The sequence below is a fragment of the Oryza brachyantha genome, chromosome 2 (assembly GCF_000231095.2).
Source record: "Oryza brachyantha chromosome 2, ObraRS2, whole genome shotgun sequence".
NCBI lineage: Eukaryota > Viridiplantae > Streptophyta > Magnoliopsida > Poales > Poaceae > Oryza > Oryza brachyantha.
Genome location: NC_023164.2, coordinates 17,229,848 through 17,251,452, shown reverse-complemented (window position 1 = coordinate 17,251,452; position 21,605 = coordinate 17,229,848). Strand labels below are relative to the sequence as shown.

The 21,605-nt window shown below is 44.7% G+C and overlaps 3 protein-coding genes across 3 annotated transcripts; 2 read left to right on the top strand and 1 right to left on the bottom strand.

Annotated features, from left to right (window-relative positions):
• The first annotated feature begins 1,091 nt into the window (after positions 1–1,091).
• On the top strand, positions 1,092–3,012 carry LOC107303406 (cytochrome P450 86B1-like). The gene is made up of 2 exons (XM_040521007.1): positions 1,092–2,839; positions 2,941–3,012. The coding sequence occupies exons 1-2, from the start codon at positions 1,258–1,260 to the stop codon at positions 2,949–2,951; spliced, it is 1,593 nt and encodes a 530-aa protein (XP_040376941.1). The 5' UTR covers positions 1,092–1,257; the 3' UTR covers positions 2,952–3,012.
• Positions 3,013–6,466: 3,454 nt separating this feature from the next.
• LOC102721430 (glycosyl hydrolase 5 family protein) lies at positions 6,467–9,815 on the bottom strand. Its single transcript, XM_040521004.1, has 2 exons — positions 8,435–9,815; positions 6,467–8,313 (listed from the first exon to the last, which is right to left on the bottom strand). The coding sequence occupies exons 1-2, from the start codon at positions 9,660–9,662 to the stop codon at positions 7,772–7,774; spliced, it is 1,770 nt and encodes a 589-aa protein (XP_040376938.1). The 5' UTR covers positions 9,663–9,815; the 3' UTR covers positions 6,467–7,771.
• A 3,055-nt stretch (positions 9,816–12,870) lies between these two features.
• Positions 12,871–21,422, top strand: LOC102716933 (protein GLE1). The gene is made up of 15 exons (XM_006647391.3): positions 12,871–13,184; positions 13,294–13,440; positions 13,548–13,697; positions 14,026–14,149; positions 14,717–14,865; positions 15,995–16,166; positions 16,468–16,660; positions 17,460–17,554; positions 17,724–17,794; positions 17,960–18,041; positions 18,668–18,763; positions 19,501–19,584; positions 19,852–19,980; positions 20,464–20,586; positions 20,675–21,422. Coding segments are annotated over exons 1-15 (1,839 nt in total). The 5' UTR covers positions 12,871–13,182; the 3' UTR covers positions 20,897–21,422.
• Positions 21,423–21,605: the final 183 nt, after the last annotated feature.

Here is a 21,605-nt window from a genome sequence, read left to right as displayed (position 1 = left end):
TACTCATAAGATAAAATTTTATTTTATTTAGAATTCTTTTTAACGTTTTAATGAGTTTGTTTTTCATCTTTGTTCAGAACACAGTGAATGTGTATATAAAAATTTCAGTTAGAAATTATTTTCCGTCTGTAATGCTCGACTTGTTTTTGACAAAAATTAAAAGATGATTTTTTCTTTTTCTTCTATAGTATATATTATATATGCCTGTCGTTTCAGTGCTACTGCAGCATGGCACGGCATTCTTTCTATTCTTTCCGGTAGAGTGGTTGGCAATGGCATTTGCAAAGATACACTGCACGCAAACAAAAATTCAACTCAGGTCTTATCACAAACAAGACAAAAAAAAAACTAACAAGCGCAGACGAAATATTCCGCTTTCAGTACGCCTGCTATGTATATCCGGCGACGAGATCCTCGCCGGCCCCAGTGTTGATACATGAGCGACTAGAGAGAGCGGGGTAAGGAGCATGAACAATCCCAGTTCTCAGCACGCCGGACGCGTTTCGATCAGCTGGCGTGCAGCGATTTTCCGGTGCGGTGACACGCGCTCTTTCAGCACGATCGGTTGCTCGTAGAGCTATCCGTGGCAAGAGCCTGGTGATCAGGGACGGAATCAACAAATTTTCAGGAATAGGGTTATTTGTAATGCGATTTTACACATTTTTAGAGAATTATTGATCTAGACCCGTGCTCAAGCCATAGCTGTCCTAGCTTGGTGACGTCCTTGCTAGTGATCGATTAAATTTATTCACATATCAAAAAATGAATATGTTACATATATGCAAAAATCCATTGGTATGTATATATATTGGATTTAAAATATCCTATAATAAATAGGAGAGGCAATATATTTGTAAATGAAAGTTGCGTATATAAATGCAAGGGGGCCTAGAACCTTCATATGATTTGATCATTTGAACACTGATGATGCATTTTTTAAAAGATTAATCAACACACTAGGCGCTGCTTAATTAATTAATCCAACCCCCAACTATTTTTTTAAGAACATATAGGGACTCGCCATGCATGCACTCCGGTCCTCTCTATAAATACCAACTTCTCTCTCCTCACTCTCTCTCACCTCACCCCACAGCCTCGCTCGCTCTCTCTAACCAAGCAGCGCAGCGTCGTCGTCGTCGTCGTCGACGGCGAGTCGTGGTGGTGGTACGTGGCGGTGGTGCACTAGCTGCGGCGAGCGGGACACACACACACACACACACACACACACTATTGTGCGTGCGTGCGTGCGTACAAACGATGGCGGTCGAGTTCGTGGTCGTGGCCCTGCGCGCAGCGCGGGAGCACGTGCGGGCGTCTGATGTGGCGGTGGCCGGAGCGGTGCTGTTCGCGTTCAGCGCGGCGGTGAGCCGCCTGGTGGCGTCGCGGCGGGGGGCGCCCATGCTGTGGCCGGTGGCCGGCATCGTGCCGACGCTCTTCGCGCACCTCGACGACATCTACGAGTGGGGCTCCGCCGCGCTGCTGCGCGCCGGGGGCACGTTCCCGTACCGCGGCACGTGGGGCGGGGGCTCCTCCGGCGTCATCACCTCCGTGCCGGCCAACGTCGAGCACGTGCTGAAGGGGAACTTCGGGAACTACCCCAAGGGGCCGTACTACCGGGAGCGGTTCCTGGAGCTGCTCGGCGAAGGGATCTTCAACGCCGACGGCGAGGTGTGGCGCGGGCAGCGGCGGGCGGCCACCGCGGAGATGCACTCGTCGCAGTTCGTGGAGTTCTCGTCGAGAAGCGTCGAGCAGCTGGTGTATGGCCGGCTGGTGCCGCTGGCCGAGCGGCTGGGCGACGCCGGGGCCGCCGTCGACCTCCAGGAGGTGCTGCTCCGGTTCACGTTCGACAACATCTGCGCCGTGGCGTTCGGGGTCGACGCCGGCTGCCTCGCCGACGGCCTCCCCGACGTGCCGTTCGCGCGCGCGTTCGAGCTCGCCACCGAGCTCTCGCTCCTGCGCTTCATCACGCCGCCGTTCATCTGGAAAGCCAAGCGGTTCCTCTGCGCGGGCAGCGAGCGGCGGCTCGTCGAGGCCACGCGCGCCGTGCGCGAGTTCGCCGAGCAGACGGTCGCCGACCGCCGCAACGAGATGCGCAAGGTCGGGAGCCTGCACGGCCGGTGCGACCTCCTCTCGCGGCTCATGTCGGCGCCGGGCTCCGACTACTCCGACGAGTTCCTCCGCGACTTCTGCATCAGCTTCATCCTCGCCGGGCGCGACACGAGCTCCGTCGCGCTCGCCTGGTTCTTCTGGCTCCTCGCCTGCCACCCGGACGTCGAGTCGCGCGTCGTCGACGACGTCCTCGCCGCGGGCGGCGACATCAAGAAGATGGACTACCTCCACGCGGCGCTCACGGAGGCGATGCGCCTCTACCCGCCGGTGCCCGTCGACTTCAAGGAGGCCCTCGCCGACGACGTGCTCCCGGACGGCACGCTGGTCCGCGCGCGGCAGCGCGTGATCTACTACACCTACGCGATGGGGCGCGACCCGGCGTCGTGGGGCGACGACGCGGCCGCGTTCCGCCCCGACCGCTGGATGCGGGGCGGCGCGTACGCCGGCGGCGAGAGCCCGTTCAAGTACGTGGTCTTCAACGCCGGGCCGAGGCTGTGCATCGGGAAGCGGTTCGCCTACACCCAGATGAAGACCGTGGCGGCGGCGGTGTTGTCGAGGTTCGCCGTGGCGGTGGTGCCCGGCCAGGAGGTGAAGCCGAAGCTGAACACGACGCTGTACATGAAGAACGGCCTCATGGTGCGCTTCCGGAGGAGGGAGCAGCCGCAGAACCACGTCGTCGTCGACGGCGACGACGTCGCCGCCGTCGCGGCCGGAAGAAGCTGCAGCAACAGTAACCATCTCTAGCACAAAACAGTTTTTGTTGGTCCGTATTAATTAACACCTGCGACATTGCTTTCGCGCTAATTGTCATTAAACATCTATATCAAGCAGCTCGACAGTGAAGAAGAAGAAGAGCTGGTGCCAATCTCGAGCTGGACGGCATGACATTTGTGCCGGAAAAAGGAAAAAAAAACGCATGCTGATGTGGCGTGATCAGAATATATATAATATTTATTTGCCAAACATTTTCACTGCTTTTATATATATATATATATATATATATATATATATATATATATATATATATATATATATATATATATATATATATATATGTGGGATGTCTGTGTTACTCTGTTGTATGTAGACATTGCGATCCTATGAAACTGTATTCTTACCTCCCATTCTCCCAAATAAGAGGATGTGTCCCATGTATGTACCTTTTATTTTCTAAGAACAATGGCTTTGATCAAGTTGCCGAACTACCACTCCGGTCTCGAAATATATAGACTTATGTCAGTTATTTGGAGGGACTAAGATTAAAGTAAGAAATTGTTAGGGCAGTTCCAATGTAAGAAATCAACACGGTTGTTATAGTACAAGAAATCATTTATAGAAACTATTTTCCACAATGAATGTATCTTTGAGTAATAATGTCTCTTTTTCTCTCTCCTAACTCTATATATTCCACAAAATGTGAGCATGACACATGCCTCCTAAAAACTAATGGTTTCTCTCTAATAGTGAATTTATGATTTTTTGGTGCATTAGGTGAAAAGAAGACTTGGTTTCTTCACTTAGAAACCATTTCTAAGTTTTTCCCTCTCTTTCTTCATTAATTACATGACCATGTCATCATTTTGCTTATGTGGCAAGCTATTTAATGAGGATAGAAACCCCCATTAATGCATCATTAGGACCGTCCTTATGATTAATTAGGATAACAAAGTAGGTGAATAAATTAAATATGGATAGATTATGATTGGCTAAGAGGAGAAATCAAGTGAAACACAGTTATATTATGAGACAATTAGAATCATATTAATAGTTATATTGTTTAGACAGTGTAGTATTTACTATTTGTCCCTCAACTCTTGAAATTGTTCAAGTTTAAGAGAGAACACAATAAGATGATACAAACAAGACATAAGAATTGATGCATCTCAATAGGTGAAGGAGAGAAAAAAAAATAAAAGCAAACACATATTTGTAGCTAGCTATATACCTCAAACTCTAACGAGCTATGTGTACGAGAGAAAATATGGATAAAATATATTAATGGTAGAGTATACCTCTAGATTTTTTTTATTTTTTAAACTTTTTAAGAAATAATTTTATTACTAAACTTCCAGAGAAAATATTTTCAAAACTGAACCTTCTAGTCACGCCAGTGCTGGTGGCGTGGCAAGACAACGCTGTCACGCCGCCTGTTCGGGCATAGCATGGCGTGATAGTCTTGCCACGTCATTGTCAATGGTGTGGCAAGACAATGTTGCCACGCCACCGACAATGTTACGGCAAGCCGTTTGGTCACGTCAATGTTGGTGACGTGGCCAAAAGGTTCATGGGCTGGAGATATTTTCCCCGGAGGTTTAGTAATAAAGTTATTTTTTTAAAAAAGTTTAAAAAATAAAAAATCATACCTCTATGGGTAACCATTATATGCATGGCAACATGGTTCTACTCCCTCCGTCTCACGTTGTAAGATCTAGTCTTGCCTAAATTCATATGGATGCTAATGAATCTAGGTATATATAAAAATTATATATATTCATCAATTGAATATAAAACGGAGGTAGTAATTTTATATGACTCGTAGAATTTCACATCTATAAATCAGCTATAGTATTGATCTTGCTCTAATCAAATAGTCAATTATGACTTTGACGTCTACATAAAGCCAATATTAATGCTGTCAAATTAATCATTGGCAGTAAACATTAACAAGATAATAAAGAACTGTATAACATAAATGTCATCATATCTCTTCTCTTTATTTAGTCTCGTCAACTAAGATGCAGCATGGTGCAACGGGCCCAGCACACCTGTTGGAGTGTTTGATTAGAAAAAAATAGGAATGATTTAAGAGGTTTTTAGACCAACATTAACCAGTTTCGTAGATAATTGGCGAAAATTGGACCAAGACCATAGTTAATGAACCGGACATAATTTTTTTCTTTTGAAATACAATACCGATAATTACAAAGAATTTTTTTAAAAAATAACCATATATAGTTTACCAGTGTCTAAAATCGGCATACGGAGTTAAAAGAAATACTATGGTGTATGATACCCATATTGTTCACATTCTAGATTTATTTTAATGTGCTACTCGAATTTAGACTTCAAAGTTCCTAGGATATTAGATATATATACTAAAGAGATCATGGTTTCGATGATATTTATTTAACACAAATTATTACTCTCTCCAATTTCAAATAATTGTCACCAGTTACTATTGATCTGAGAACTTTGACCATTCTTCTTTAAAATAATAATAATATTGTGTATATCAAAAAATATGTTATATCTGTGATGTATGACACATAAATATACAGCAGCACAACTTTCACTAATCATCATCTGATCGTTTAATTTTTATTGATGGTCAAAGTTAAAATAGTAAGTAAATAAAAACAGAGATAGTAATATTTTCTATGGTAGGGATACTGCTATGTACCCAACTAATGAACGACTCTTTCTTTTTTGTGAAAGCTCTCTCAGAATACCTAGTTAGTTATACTACGTATCCAATACTCTTCAAACTCAACCAGTTCTCGGTACTTTTTCATAACTATCAATGTCTATTTTATGAAAATGATGAGATTTTTAGAAAAGTGGTGGAGGACCTAGTGTAGAAGGTCCGCGACCCCCAAACCTTGCCTTGGTGGCAAATATCTCGTTTCCCTGTGTGGCGGTGAATTTCATTCAACCGTTGTGCTACTGATGCTCAAAGCCCGGATTGGGTATGGAAAAACCCTGGCTAAAAAACCTAGGTTGGCTAATTAAAAAATGCCTCTAAAATTAAGACTCCTATAGCATAGAGACATTGTTTAGAGGCATTTTGCATATTGCCTATAATGTTTTTACTCTAGAGACACTTTAGAAGCCGTTTTCTAACCTAATTTTCTAAATTAATCTTATAGAGACATCTTTGTGGCACTTTATAATTTGTCTCATATGTATTGGCATTTTGTCGAGACATTTTAATCTTCTTAAAGACACTTTATTCGAGATTAATACATACTAAATAACTAAATATATTTAAGACATGATATAAATTAACAAGTAATCATTTGAGGTCAAGATGGTTAGGTGAATGATATATAAATAACTCTATGTCAAGATGGTTAGGATCGCTATGTGCAAAAGGTGTATGTTCTTTTTCTATTTTTCTACAATGATTTGCTATGGTGGAGCATATAATTTAATGTCACTATAAAAATACCGTAAGGCATAAAGACACTTTATAAATTATCTTTTTGTTTGTAAAGACAAATCACCACAAGGCACTTATAAAACATTTTTGAAAGTTCCTCTATCTTGTTGTAAAGGCATTTGAAAAATGCCTCTACAGTATTTAGAAAGTGTCTCTATGGCTTATTTTTGTTGTAGTGCCTAAGCTCAACAATCTACGGAAAAACAAACACATGCTTGACCCGAGCATTGGGGCTTTCTTGGTTAGGCCAAGCTTTTCTTGGGGTTTCTCGGGTCTTTTATAAATTTTGAATTTTTTTTCATATTTTTGGGCTTCAAAATCTAATCATAATTCTAAAACATAGTCAGGTCAGGTCGAGCTTGGGGTTTTTCTAGAGAGGTTGGATCGGACCGACCAGAGCCGACCTAACTTGAACAAGCTTGGTAATGTACAGTGTTATTCAAGCTGGATGAGAGAGATGAATGACATGATGCAATGCAAAGGGAGCGATGCTTCCTCCATTGCATGTATTGTGTTTGTGCATTGGATTACATTTATATGATGCGAGCTCAAGAAAGAAATAAAGACAATAAACTAGGAAAGGGATCGATGATCAATAGTCAAAGTAAAGGCAATAAGCTAGAAAAGGGATGGATGATCAATAGTCCAACAACACTAGACCGATCCTGACCATTATGATTTTACAACTATGATTACTCTTTTGGTATAAAATCAATTAAGATTATCGCTTGATTGGTACATTTGAATTTACGATATTGGACTTGTTATAACAGAAGATTTTAAAGTGCATTTGATTTTATTTGATACTAAAGGATACACGGAACTGATAATCTAAGCATGTTTAAATGGATTATAATTTATCATTCTATTTACCGTCATATAATATATGCCCATTATCTTTACGAAAAAATATTTTTGCTTTAAGGTCATTATTATTCCTCGCAGCACATAGCCACACCTAATTTTTTGTCTCTCTCTCGTCCTCCTCCGCTACCGCTTACGACATGAAAACTCCTTCCCGTAAACTCGAGCTCGTTCTTGATGATCTACACCGACCTGTCAAGAAGGCGTCGAGCCCGTCTTCTGTTAGGTCGGCGTACCAACTGGCTACTGCCTTAACGACTGGATCGTACGCACGAGTGTCCTGTTCCCAAATTAATTAGCGTCGACTATGCTAATCGGGTTAGTTAATTAAGGGTAACCAACACCCACACCCTCTCACCTCTCGCACTTGTGGTCGTCACTGTTCTGAACACGTGGACCCAGCACGGCACCGATACAAAATTTGTTTGAGGCTGCAGGTGCGAATGCGTGTGTTTTGTTCGTCAGTTCATCGGTTCAGCTCAAGCGCACTGTGGAGCAACAGTGCAGTGATCACTGATGCATCGGCACGTGCGTGATCAATGAATGGACGCGATCGATCGGTTGGTGATCGGTTTCTCTAGAGATCTTGGTTGTGAATCCATGGATGGATGCGAGCGCGACCGGTGGATCGGTCGGTTTTCACGCAGCGATGACCCCTCGCGCGACGGCGGCGGCGGTGGCGGTGGTGGTGGTGGTGGATGGGGCCCGTGTGCTGGTGACGAGCTTGAACCATTGGGTTTGCGGGTCGCAGTCGCCGGCGGTGTGTAGGCACCTGCACGGGTTCGTCACCACGGTGCGGCGGTCGTCGCCGATGTCCAGGCACAGGAGGCCGCCGGTGCCGTCCTGACCTGCAGGGGACGACGACGTCGTCGCGTTGACGGCCACGTGCATCGCGGAGTCTGACACGAGGCGCCACGTCGCCGCGGCGCCGCCGGCGGCGTCGCTGGTGAGCCGTGCGGGCCGGCCGCTCCCCTCGGCTCTCAGGCAGAGCGGCGGGGTGGTCGCGCCCTGCAGCGCCAGCGTCGATGAGGGGTGCGTGTACGCCCACGCCTCCGTCTCGTTGCACGGCCCCAGCTCCAGCGTCGCCGACGCCGCCGCCGCCGCCGCGCGCCTCACCACGCAGCGCCCCGTAAGCGGGTGGTACAGCACGGTGTACGGCCGCGCCTCATCGTAGCCAGGCCCTGCAAAAGCATTGCGCGCGGGCGCCGCCGGGACCCCGTCGGTTAGATTTTTAAAACGCGACGGCCGTGTCGGCGACGACGACGCGCCATTGCAGAGTGCGTGTGTGCATCGGCGACTGACCTCGTAGTGGGCGCTGCAGCGACTGGACCCTCGCGAGCGCGGTCACGTTGCGAGGCTTGCTCCATGACCAGTCGAGGACGCCGTACACCTCGTCCGTGCCCGGCACGCCCTGCCGCAGCGCGTAGCTCCCCTGCAGCGCCCAGAGCGCCCAGTCGAGGTCGAGCTCGGCGGCGACGGCGGCGGCGCAAGGGAAGTACCTGTCGTCCGCGCGCGACCCGCCGCGGGTGTCGCCGCCGAACTCGCTGAGGAAGAGCGGGAGCCCGGCGTCGAGCAGGAACCCGCCCCGCCGCGCGAGGAAGTCGCGCGCGACGCGGCCGCACACCTCGTTGGCGTTCTCCGCCTCCCAGGCGCGCGCGTCGGAGAAGCTGTACCAGTGCAGCTCGAACACCAGCTTCCTCCTCTCCGCCGCCGCCGCCGCGAAGCTGACGTCCACCGGCCTCGCGCCGAGGAAGGACAGGTCGGTATCGTACCCCAGCCCGCCCATGACCACCAGCGCCGCCGGGTTCGCCGCGTGCACCGCCTCCGCCCCACGCTGCATGTACCTGTACCAGTCACCGTGGTTCTGCCTCGGGCCGCGGAGCTCGTTGCGGAGGCTCATGCCGACGACGTTGGGGACGCCGGCGAACAGCGCGGCCATGTTGGCCAGGCCTTGCACCCAGACGTCGGAGTCGAAGTACCGGTCGCCGAAGAAGCCGTTGCCGTCGTCGTCGGCGCAGCACCACCCGGGCTGGCTCACGTGGTTGTCCAGGATCACCATGACGTCGTTCTCCCCGAGGCTGTCCACTACGGCCCTGAACGACTCGATCAGCGTGAGGTCGAGGAAACCCGGGTTGTTCTCCCCGACGCCGGCGACCGTCTCGGCGAGGCCGTGCGCCAGGAGCGACTGCCGCACGGTGAGCGACGACAGCGACGCGTTGGTGGCCAGCGCGATCGGGTACGTCAGCCTGACGCAGTTGAACCCCAGGGACGCCACCTTCTTGGAGATGGCGTCCACGGGCTGCCTCCCGAGCCCCTCCGCCACCACCGGCTCCAGGTGCGACGGCCAGTTGACGCAGGCCAGCTTCACCCTCCGCCCGGCCTCGTCGACGATCCACCGCGACGACGTCGACAGCGTGACGGCCACCACTCCCCGCCCAAGGTACCAGCACTGCTGGCCGGCGAAGGCAAGGACGACGCACAGAGCGACACGGCGAAGGAGAAGAAGATCGGAAGGGCGCCGCCGCATCATGACGGCGCCGGCGAGCACTGTCGTCGAGCTAGACGTACGGTGGTGGCAGTGAGACGACCGAGTGCTGCGCCGCGCGAGCTCCTGCACGGTCTCCGGCCGCAGTAAAACAGCAAGGGCGATGAGGTTGGTGAGGAGTTGGATGGATCGGGTAGATTGAAAAATCGATCACGACGACGGCGTCACCGAGGCGCACCGAGTGAAGTTGGTGACGTCTTGGAGAGGCGCAAATCGTAAAAAAATAATGAAAGAAACACACGATATTACTTGTGTTGGCTAACTATACTTAACTTGCACTGTTTTTACCCTGGCTCCATTGCCTAGTGCCCTAGTCGATCCAGCACTCTCGGTCCCTCCTGTTGTTATTGAGTTCCAAAAACACCATTAAACCACGAAAGCCAGATGTACCGCATCTCTAATTTTGCAAAAAAAAACGTTTAAATTTGGTCCTCAGGCAGTGTTGATGTCTAGTTTTGCTAGCGTGACATCTTATGTAGCAAAAGAAAAGCAAAAAAAAAAAAAAGAGGGGGGTCACATGTAAGTGGCGGAAAACAAATGCTAATTTTTTGCGTGGCTAGTAGCAAAAAAAATCCTTATGGTGGACAGGCCGGAAATGAGAGGATGGCCAAACAACAAGGTGTGCCCAATGTGCGGAATAGTAGAAGAAATGTCTCAACACTTGATCTTGGATTGTGCTTTCACAAAGCAGGTTTGGGCCAAGGCTTTTCAACGCGCAGGGCTCGTGTTGCCCTCGATGAGAAGCTTCAGAGGAGATTTGTTGGCTTGGTGGACATCGGCGAGGAAGAAAGTTGTAAAAGAACACAAACATCATCTTGATGGCATAATAGTCTTCATGATTTGGAGTATTTGGCTTCAAAGGAATGACATGATTTTCAACAACTATAGAACGACGTAGGAGGTGGTCGACATGGCCATAAACTTATACCAAGAAAGGGAAAGAGCTTGGACGCGAGAGTAGTCATTTTCTCTTGAAGTTTAGAGAGCTAGAGGGAACGCTGCGGTGCATGACATGTTTTGCTTTGTAAGGTTCCTGTGGTTGTAACGAATTCTTCTTCCTTCTAATATGAAATGGCAGAACTCCCGCCGCCTTCCTCGAAAAACATGTAAGTGGTATATTCCTGCACCTCATCCTCTCTCCTCTCTATCTCATCCTCGCGCAAGCACCCACTCCAACGAGGAAGAACCAACACTAGTGTGAGTTCCATCGCCATCCTCCTATCTCCGGTATGGTGATTGCCTCATCTCGTCATCCCCTCTCCCATGCGGCGTGGATGGAGATGTTTTCACTAAGATCGAGTTGTGTCGCCTCATCTCCTCTCTACTGCACCATGCCATGTCATCCAGGAATGCAACAATCACAAATGCGCCGCTTGTGCAACTAGTCGTGGAGGTTGCCATATGACAAGCTCGAGTACCTAGTCTCCCATCGTCGCCTTCGGCCTCGTCGAGTCCTCCTACCGAGATCGCTCGAGATGGTAACCCTTGGCGCCTCATCAAGTACGACGGTGGGAGGACCTTGTCATTGAGTCGCCACTTTGAGGAACCCATGTGCTTGGTCTCTCACCTTCCGCTCATTGTTGTCGTTTAGGCCACCATGGTACGACCATCCCAATCGATCCGCTCCTTTCGTCGTCTCATTTGCGACCACCTCTAGAATTAGTTCAACCACCTTGACAATGCTAAATTAGAGTTGATCCTTTCTTGTATCGACACTGGCAAATGATGCAACTAATTGAGTTGGAAGGATTTTGGGAGGGAGATCTAGATTTGTTTGTCAGCAACCTCGAGGACCTTGAGAATGAGGCAGATAGCTGGGAGGAAGAAGAAGTGGATGCAGAGGGATATAGCCGCATTGCCAATCTCGATCATCAGTGGAGGCTTGTTGATGATGAGTTGGAGGTTGGGGCTTCGATATTTGCCAGCCAGTCTCACATCGAAGCTCTCCTCCCCTCCGAAGCTATCACCATCCTCACGTCCTATTGTCAGCTTGTGATGGTATCACTCGGTGGAGGAGGAGGGTAGTAGCAGGTGATGGACGAGGAGGAGGTCAGGCGGGCGGATGATGGAGGAGCGTCTAGGAGCGCGGAGGAGATAGAGAGGAGAGAGGGTGAGGTGGAGGAAGTGAGACCTACTTACATGTGGTCCCCATATATTTCTTTTATTATTTGATGTCTAGGCTGTGACGCTAGTAAAACCAAGATCGCTATTGAAAGAGGACTAGATTTAAATGATTTTTGCAAGATCAGGGAGTATTATATCTGGCTTTGCAATTTAAGATTTTTTTTGAACTCGATGAACATGAGGGAATTTAAAGTGGACTTATTTCGTGCAAGAAGCTGAGGCCTCGTCATGCACTTAAGCTACTGGGCCATGCATAGGCCCACTCTCAATTGGGCTTCTATTTTGGTCACGACGTTGACTGATTGAGTCCCATAGACCATAACACGACATGGTAGTCTAGCACCTCAACTCCCTTTCCCCATCGGGGTGCCTGGCTAAGAGCTTGATACAATGACACAAGGCGCGCGGTGACTAGGATGACAATCGACGGGCCCGTGCGGCGTGGTGTGCTACGCAGACATAGCACGAGGACAGAGGCAAAACACACTGGCATGTCAGCGACTGACGAGGTATGTACACTTAGCCGGATGCAAAAACACCAACATTACTCATGGCGTGTGACGGATGGAGCGGATCTAGGGTGTCGACTCCTCTAAAAGCTCCCTTGTTGACGGGCATCTAGAGTCGATTGCGTCGACATCGGCCTCGATAGGCATCGGGAAGCTAAATCTCAGACTAGAAACCGAATCATACAACTAATACATATAATAATCACTTTGTATTTTAAATAGGACACACATTTGACTATTCATCTTATTAAAAAATTGGTATAATTACTACTATTTTATTGTGATTAGACTTATTACTAAATATATTTTAATTATAACTCACCTTTTTACATATTTACATAAAAATAAGATAAATAATCAAATACACGTTAAAAAGTTAACGACATTATCTATTAAAATATTTTCGCGTTTTATGTTTGGCTATGTAGTTGGGTTGGGGCTTTATTCTGCTTGCCTGTGAACCGAACTTGAAGAAAGAAAAACCGACCGTTAGTACGCGGAACCTCCGGCCCAAGGCCCATTTCCTCTTCTTTCCTCTACCGGCGGCGCATCTCGGCCTCGCGCTCCGCCGACCACGGCGGAGCAGTACCCGTGTGAGGGGGGATTCCGGTGGCCGGAGGAGGTGAGACAGGAGCCGGGAGCCCCAACTAGCGTCAACCCCCAACGGGTTGGATCGTCCACCCCCTCCCGGCTCCCGCATCTTTGCGGCGACGCGCGGCTCCTTTCCGGGCGGCGCGGCGCGTGCTTCTCACGCGACGCACTTGCGCACGAGTACCCCTGACCCCTGAAGGGCAGGATCGCCGACGGCTGAGAGCCACCTAGCCGTCGACGATTCCCAGGCCCAAGGCGCACCTCGCCGGTCGACGGCCGCCATGTAAGCCCCCATCGCCTCTGCCAACTCCCCTGCCGCTTCGCTCGGCCTGGTGTTCGTTAACGGCGGTCAGGCTGACCTACCTCGCTACGTTTCCTCCTCCTCCTCGCAGGGGCTTCGCGCGCGTGGAGCTGCGGTGCCCTAGGGCCCTCGACCCCCGGCCGAGCTGGACCCTCGGCGATGTCCTCGCCGAGCTCGACTCGCTCGAGGCCACTCGCCGCAGTGCACAGCCAACGCCCCTCAAGCTGCCGCCAGAGTGGTAATATCTCTGATCTCTCGCGCTCGCTTGCTTATGGTTTCGCTGTTAATAAGCCGAGTGGTTTGCCTCTACATTGGTTCTATCTGTTAATTTTTGTGGGTTGTTAGGGCTAGCGTTGGCAGCGCGAGGGAGAAGGCCTTTGTGATGCGGGTTGAAGAGGAAGATGAAACGGATGAGGATGATGATGGTAGTGATGGGAAGTCCCGGGCTCTTGTGGCCAATGGAGCAAGGTTCTCATGCAATGATCTCGAATCCAGGTGAAGGTTTTGATGCCGAAATTTGCTTACTACAATTGCAATTTCATGAAATTTGTGTATAATAGCCTGGTCAATTTTGCTGGATCCATTGCCACCCTATACCATGAGCTGAGCCTTGCGATTTAGTACTTTTGAGGGGAAAACATTCTTTAGGGGAGATGTTTAGCGTTTAACATTAGCACAATCTGTGAAGCATAAGGAGACCACTGGTCTATTAGCTACGACCTCAGTAGCATGCATCTTTGCTTTGAAGTACAGTAGAAGTCTGCACATTAAGTTTAAATGAATGGCATTGTGTGAGATATCAGCTTTTTTGTTTTCTTACTAGTGATGTCGAAGAATCGGAGGATGAACTGGATGGCAGGATCGCACCATATCACCTGATGGAGAAACGAAGCCTAGAGAAGAGCATTCTGCTTGAGCTGGAACGTGAGCATCATCTCAAAGTTCAAGTGTGTATTCAGCCATCTACACTATTTTATCTTTCACTGAGTGCAGTACTGATTGGGTGATTTTTCTTTGAGGTGTTGACAAATCACAATAGACCATTGAATTAATTCTATTAGTCATAATTCCAGTTTAGGGTTACCATTAGGTTACACCGCACAAATCAAATGTATATTAATTCTTCTCATGTTTATGTATGGAATGGTCTTTAAGTTATTCAGGCACGTGGATACTTTCCATTATCCTTCATCTTTCTAATATTATACAGTATATGAATTCCCAAATGGAGTTAATCGGTTCCCTTTAAGGTTACTGTAAAGCCACACTAATATGGTTGGATAACTTTCTTGAAAAAAAAAGGTTGGATAATGACATGACGAAATTGCAAGAGAAACAGTGCATGACTTCTGTTGGTTGGCACTTGAAGAGCAATTTTGAAATACAATACTGCCTTTATTTCAATTTGGATATTGTGATCCCAGAAGTTAAACATAGCAGCCAACAGGGGCTGGTAAATCTGCTCTGAATCTTTCTATTTGTTTGTTTTCTTCATATGATATTTTTTTCTTCAGGAGGAAGTCAGAAGTAAACTATCTGCACTGGAGGTATGCCACCAAAATGAAATACAGCGAACAGTTTCTGCTTTTGTTCGACTTCAGAAATACGCAGAATCAAGAAAAGAGTTAGACAGAAGGCTAGATGTTCACTTCCAGAGAAAAATGTATGTTTTTATTATTGAATTGTTTGTCCAGTGTCTTTTTAAAAGTATATTTCATGCTTACAGTTACCACTATACTACAAATTTTGTCGGAAATTTTATATTTACTAGGTCTTTGATGAGTAATATTTGATATGCATTTTTCTGTTGTTAGGGCTAACTTTGTTAATAATGTGTTCTCTTTTGTTACTGAACGATTTTTGTGTGGTGCATATCAATATTTTTTTTTTACTAGTTTGTCAAGACTGAATTTTTATTGGTGGTTGCATTATAAAAGTATGGCATTTTTATTTGTCATAACTCAATTTATTTTATTGTAAAGAGTGCTTGCGAAGTGCTTAGTTTTTATTTCCAATATAGTTTATGATTCCTGAGTGGAGAAACTATATATTCATGAAGACTGACAGACCTTGCAACACGATTCTTTATGGATTATTGGTGCTGTACACACTTTTCAAAGAGTACGATCATCTCCTATATGCACAAGTTCTAATACCAAGATCCATTTGTGATTGAGGACTAACACTAAGATCTTTAATATGTCCTCCACCATTTGCTAATGTGCTCAGCTCATCATGTTTTGTTTAAATTTACTACTTAAACTATCAACGGAAAATTTCAAGCCAAGTTTCAGTGCTTAACATGTTGCAACAATTTATGAATTCTTGTTTACAACTGAATAAATTGTGTGGTTTAATGCACAAATATTCATTGCTTACAAGTGTGGTGTTTGGTCAAATGGTTTGAACTGAGACCTTTGGGTCGACTATGTTTTAAATGCTATTTTTGTTTTATTAGCAATTTTTTGTTGTATTAAACTACCTGTAGTACAATTATAAATTTGTTGCTCTGTATAGTAGCTTAATGTTCCAGTGCAATCGTTAGCACTGTAAATTAAATCTTCAGAAACTTTGCATGTAAGCGTTTGTATTTGGTTTCATCTGTAGTATATTTCACAGGGTAAATGGCATATATATATATATATATATATATATATATATATATATATATATATATATATATATATATATATATATATATATATATATATATATATATATATGTAAGAATTGAATTATCTGATGACCTTTTGTTGGATTCTGTACCATGTTATATCTTTCACTTCTTGCAGTGCCGAAGTACTCGATAAACATTTGTCTATGGTCCAAAGGGATCATGAACAGAAATCGCAAATTGTCGAACGTAGAATAAGAGATGATGCTGCTCTTGAAGAAGCTAAAAGAAAGGAGCAAGCCATGAAGGATGAAAAAATAAGGCAGGAAAGAGCCAAACAAGAAGCAGAGGTTTGTTTGCCTAGATCTGTTGGTCACTTGGTCGGTTTCTGCACACCTAAATTGGTATTGTAGGACTTAGTTCATTGTTATTTCTTTTTGGCATTGGTATTTGGCATAATAAACCATTGAGCTCCATCTAGTTTGTTGCATCTAACGCCCTGTTGATGGCTATTTTTTTTATCTATTCATGTTGCTTACTCAATTAAGATATTTTAGTTATTCAGAAACCAATTTTTCTTTACTTCACTGGTAAATGGTAATCGCTTAAATACATAGCCAGTTAACCAGAAAGTTAATGAACTTAATGCAGGCCAGGCAGAAGGCAGCTGCAAAGTTAGCAGCTGAAGCACAGAAAGCAGCAGCTGAGGCTGCTGCAAAGGAAGCTGCAGAAAAGGAATATGCTAAAGTGAGAGATGCAGCGGCTTCCAGATCTAGCCAAAATTCTCAGAGCAATGTTGCAGCAACGATGGCAAAAAAGAATGAAATTGAGTCTGAATTACCAGGTATTTCTTTCTTCTACAAGACCATTACAACACTAATATGATAATATTCGATGGAGCTATTCTGAAGTTCTGGTGATTGATATGCTTAGTGGAATCACAGGGTTTCTTCTGTAATATAGTTATATAGTAAGCCTGTCATTCTGAATTCATTTCAGAGAACTACCAATATCATGTTTTTATACTACCAGTCAGGCTGCCATTAGTACCAATTAATTAATGCTTATGAGCATCAAACGGTGCATATTACTCTAACAAGTAATTTTAAGGAGTAACCATCTCATTTTTCTTGTATATTTAGACTGTGGGCCTATGTTTCATTTACGCCATATTTATCATATAAAAGTATTAGAACATGTCAGAAGGATAATCACCCTTAACTGATCTTGAACTATGCGAAGGTCATCTTCAGGCCCTGAACTTATCATGTTTCCTTACTTACATGAAGGTACTATAGTACTGAGACAACATTTTGTCTACCCCAATATGTGAAATCTTCAACATTCAAACTAAGATATGTGTGTCTGTGTGTGTGTGTGGGTGTGGGGGGGGGGGGGGGGGGTGTCCAAGGACCATGCCTAGGCTTCAAGTGAAAAGCGAAACACATTTTCAACACTTAGGAGCATACTTGCATAAATAATATGAAGGAAATTTCTGGCTCTGCTTTCACGTTCATGCATATGTGCTACATCAGAACTCTTCCATTTTTCGCATCAAGAACAATTTTGTAGCCTTGGTGTTAATTTCCTATCTACACTGGTCACTTGCTGCCTATATATCACTGTTCATTCATTCATAACAGGGATCAAAGTCTTTGCTGATAATTCTGCATTAGAAGCAGAATCACGGAGGCGTGCATTACTTGATCAAGTGCCAGCCAACATTAATTCCAGCAAGGTCTTATTTTCTGCTGTAACGATATATCTCCATCTGCATTTGTACAGCTTGCTGCAAATTTGATATTTAGTGATGATGGATGATGTCACTCTGCTGGTTATATTTCTTGTACCATATGTATGAGCATTGCGCTAAGGTGTGTTTGACGTTTATTGTTTATATTGTGCAGGAGTTTAGCAGATATGATAGACAAATAGCAAAATCCATTGGTAAACTAATGCCGACTACTGACAGTGTCAAGTAAGTATATATAAACAACGTATTTTTAACTACCTAAAAATCTACATGTTCTCCTTTTTTCATAATTTGACATGCAATAAGAACTAATTGCATATACTTTTTAAAGGTGAATATTTGATTTGAGCATGTATTTAATTTGAAATTCACCCCTAAATTTTGTTGCAGAGCAAGGGCTGGTGAGCTTATTAAAGCTTTAGATGGACAGGATTGCCCGCGTCCAATTGCTTGCCGTATATTTGCAAACAAGGTAGGTGCATTTTGTGGTAATGGCATTTTTTTTCCAAAACAAGTAGCATGATAAGCACGCCATGAGCATGCAATATTTATGTCCAGAATTAGTGCACCATGTACAAACATACTTTCAACTTTAAGCTTAGGCCCAAACACTTCCTTTATGATTTATGAACTGACTTGCAGGTCAAAACATGAACCATCAAATGTTTGTTCTCTTGTTTAGATAATTGGTATGCTTATGCTAATTGGTGACATATGCAACCTTTCATTGTTTAGACACATGGGTTTACTACTCAACTTGCTGGCTTTGCATAGTCTCACTATTTCAGTGTATATGAGTATATCTGTGTTTTATCATACCTGTCATTTTCAGACACACTTACTATGTCCACGAAAATCTGCACCAAATAGCTTACTTGAGGTTGTTTGTGTATGGGGGGGGGGGCGGGTTTGGCGTACTTTCTGCAGTACTGGTATTTTATTACCAATATGAACTTGTACGTGCTCACACATTTCTAAGTAGAATCTTTTGGCACACACTGGAATTGGAATCCTATGGGTCTGTCCTTCATTTTGACATACTGAAATTCTACTTGATATTGTTTATACTTACATGGTTGACCTGATATTGAATTGCAGATTATTTCAATCGTCAAGAGTAGAAATACAAAGGACAAAACGTTTGGAAATTTGGCCTTTGCTTGTGGATATGTCATGCTTTTAGTCACCAACCAGGTACTTTTGCTATTGTTTAGTATATACTAGGCATTAATCATTAGTTAATAAGTGAATACTTAATTGTATAATTGTATTGACTCTCGTGACAAATACTGCAGTCAGTTTTATTTCTCATCTCTCTTTTGATATTTCAGAAGGCATAAGTGCACAGCTGGGAGTGCTGCACATGTGTGATCTTAGTTAGCTGAAGTTACGTTGATACTTAAAATTAGTTTATGGCAGGAGAATATTACTTGTTGCCTACATGACAGCTCATCCGTAATAATTTTGTTTGCGTCTCATCAACTCATGCTATGTTTAAAAGTTGAATCTACTTTTGTCATGTCATTTGAGAAGTCTGGATTACCACTTGAATTATAGCACTGTTCCTCACAACAGGAGGAAGTGGATGTTATGTCCCCAAGTCCCTTTAAATTTGATGTCAATGGACGGTGGACTATGGAGCATGGAAACTGGCACACCTTTTCCCAGTAGCTGGGATATAGATACTCCAACTGATTCTGATGAACATAGGCAACTGTATATCTTTTGTCATGCACTGAAGCTGTCACCTTTTCCAGCCTAATTTGCAACAACATAATGCTGGGATCTTGTGAATTTTCTTATAATGATTGGAACTTAAAATTACTGCAGGACCACTAAGATAATAGCTAGTTCCTATATTTCCGTACACTCTGATCCTGTCTTTGCTCTTTCAATGAAGTTTAATAAGAATTACTAACACACATGCTCAGGTACCAGATGCAATGGATTATCTTCTAGCTGAGTTTCACAAAGTTTGCATATACACAGTTCCAAAGCATCTTCATGCTTTAAATGTAAGTCTTCATGCCAGTAAACTCCTCAATATCTTCTCAGTTTGTTTGTATTCCTGCTTATCTCTGAGCGGCAGTGGAAAAGACGAGGGGTTCTATATAGGTGCTCTGAAACAATAAAGATGATGTTTTCTGTTCACATAACTATTTCTTATGCTTGGAGCTGATTAATGCAGCAATTTTATGGTTCAAAGTGTGTGTTATGATCTATCTGTATATTGTATTTAGCTCATGCATTTGGGTTTTCTCATATTACTTGTAATTGTTTAGGCACAAGCACGGAACAGAGATTATTACAGACTGATTGGCTATCAGGAAGAAAATGGACAACTTGAGAGCACTGAAAGTTATTTGACATATGTTGCCGCATACATCAAACTGTATGCTGCTATGATTCAGGTGTGTGCAGTCCTTGTCTAACATTACTAGTGTGGCAAAAATAGCTGTAAAGGGTCATTGATTGTTGAAATTGGTATGCATTTAATGGTTTTGAATGTTCTGTTGGTTTCCCCCTTATTAAAATTATTATCTTGTTGGTTGTTGCAAAAAGAGCTTGTTGCTTCTCATTAATTGTAATCTAGTAGCTTTTTTCCCTGGGGTATATAGTCATAGGCTACCACAGAGTAACGACTTCACAGAAAAAATCACATGCTTAAGTAATGCGTATGACTCTGGAGTGATCAGATACCTCACATTTTCAGTGCACTGACTCTGCTACATTCTTTCGTTGCATATTAATCGAATTGACTGTGACAGTTCTATAAACTCGCCTGGTGTTAATATCATCTCATGCAGCCAAATTTATTTAAGCAGCAGACTTCTGTTCAGCAGATTGATGTTTTTGCACAGATTGAAATATGACTGCATAATTTTTCCCTATAGACCGAAATTAGGGGTGTGCGACATCCACATGGCTTAGCGGAGGGGTGGAAATGGCTTGCTATGTTCCTTAACGCTCTTCCAGCCACCACAGCAACTGCTTGTGCTCTTCATGCTTTCCTCAAGGTAAAAATGTGCTTCAAGAGCTCCGTCCCATCACCTCTTGTACGTGTGTACTGTGCTTGTAGCTAACTTGGATTCTATTTCTATTCAGGTAGCTGGTTTTGCACTACACAAGAAATATGGATCACAGTTCATGAAGCTTCTGGATGTAATATCACGGTGCTTTTTACCTGCTTTGAAAGAGCAAGGCTCACGAATTCAGGCTGAGGCTACCAGTAATCTACAGAATTACCTGACTGACAAGGTTTACCTTGAGGAACCGGAAGGCCAGTACCTTGCGCAACAGCTGCTATCTAAAGAGTTGTTCACGTGAAGATCAGACACCCGATCAGCATGGCTGTGGCACATGCACCGGCCAAGTTTGTCACCGTGGCTAGCAGTGGCTGTTGCCAGATAAATGCTTTATGCGTGCAGGAAGACATTCTGTCTAGAGAGGAACCTGCACGGCTGCAAGGATTAACGGGTATATGTTGGCAGAGAAAGCCAAAATCTTCCAGAAGATTTGTCCCCAGGTCTTCTTTTTTCTCTCTTGGCAACCGATTTGAAGGTATAAGTTCCATGTACTTGGGCTTGGGACAAAAGTACACAACTAGGATAGGTAGATGCGACACAATTTGTTGTATGCCTGTATTGAAGGCGAGCCTGTAATCTGTTTAAAGTGACTTTTATTCTGGACAGACGTGATTTACTGAGAAAAGCGACCAGTGGACATGTGCTGTCATGTAGAATTTGCTGTATGAATGTCGATAAACTAAGAGTATCTCTTGTGGCAACAATTTATTCTTCACGATTTTCTGGTGTAAGGCTATCCTAATTTTGCGTATTGTTTAGAACTACTCCTATCGTTGTATATTTTTTTTCTTTACTACTCAACGCTAGTGGCATTTCCTGTCACTGGTACTGGACTACTGGTGGTGGAGAGCACCACACCAGGCATAATCTAGTACCTACGTTTTATATATAAATCTTTTTAATCGTGTGTAGATTTATATGAATGTTAATAAATATAAACATATAGATTC

What these genes read in the sequence shown, in the direction of transcription:
- LOC102716933 (XM_006647391.3), top strand. An exon ending in GTTCACTTCCAGAGAAAAAT is followed by an intron (nt 14,866 to 15,994) that starts GTATGTTTTTAT and finishes CACTTCTTGCAG; the next exon opens with TGCCGAAGTACTCGATAAAC. An exon ending in TGCTTTTAGTCACCAACCAG is followed by an intron (nt 18,764 to 19,500) that starts GTACTTTTGCTA and finishes ACACATGCTCAG; the next exon opens with GTACCAGATGCAATGGATTA.
- LOC102721430 (XM_040521004.1), bottom strand. Translation starts at nt 9,662, where the DNA reads ATGATGCGGCGGCGCCCTTCCGATCTTCTTCTCCTTCGCCGTGTCGCT. An exon ending in GCTGCAGCGCCCACTACGAG is followed by an intron (nt 8,314 to 8,434) that starts GTCAGTCGCCGA and finishes ATGCTTTTGCAG; the next exon opens with GGCCTGGCTACGATGAGGCG.
- LOC107303406 (XM_040521007.1), top strand. Translation starts at nt 1,258, where the DNA reads ATGGCGGTCGAGTTCGTGGTCGTGGCCCTGCGCGCAGCGCGGGAGCAC.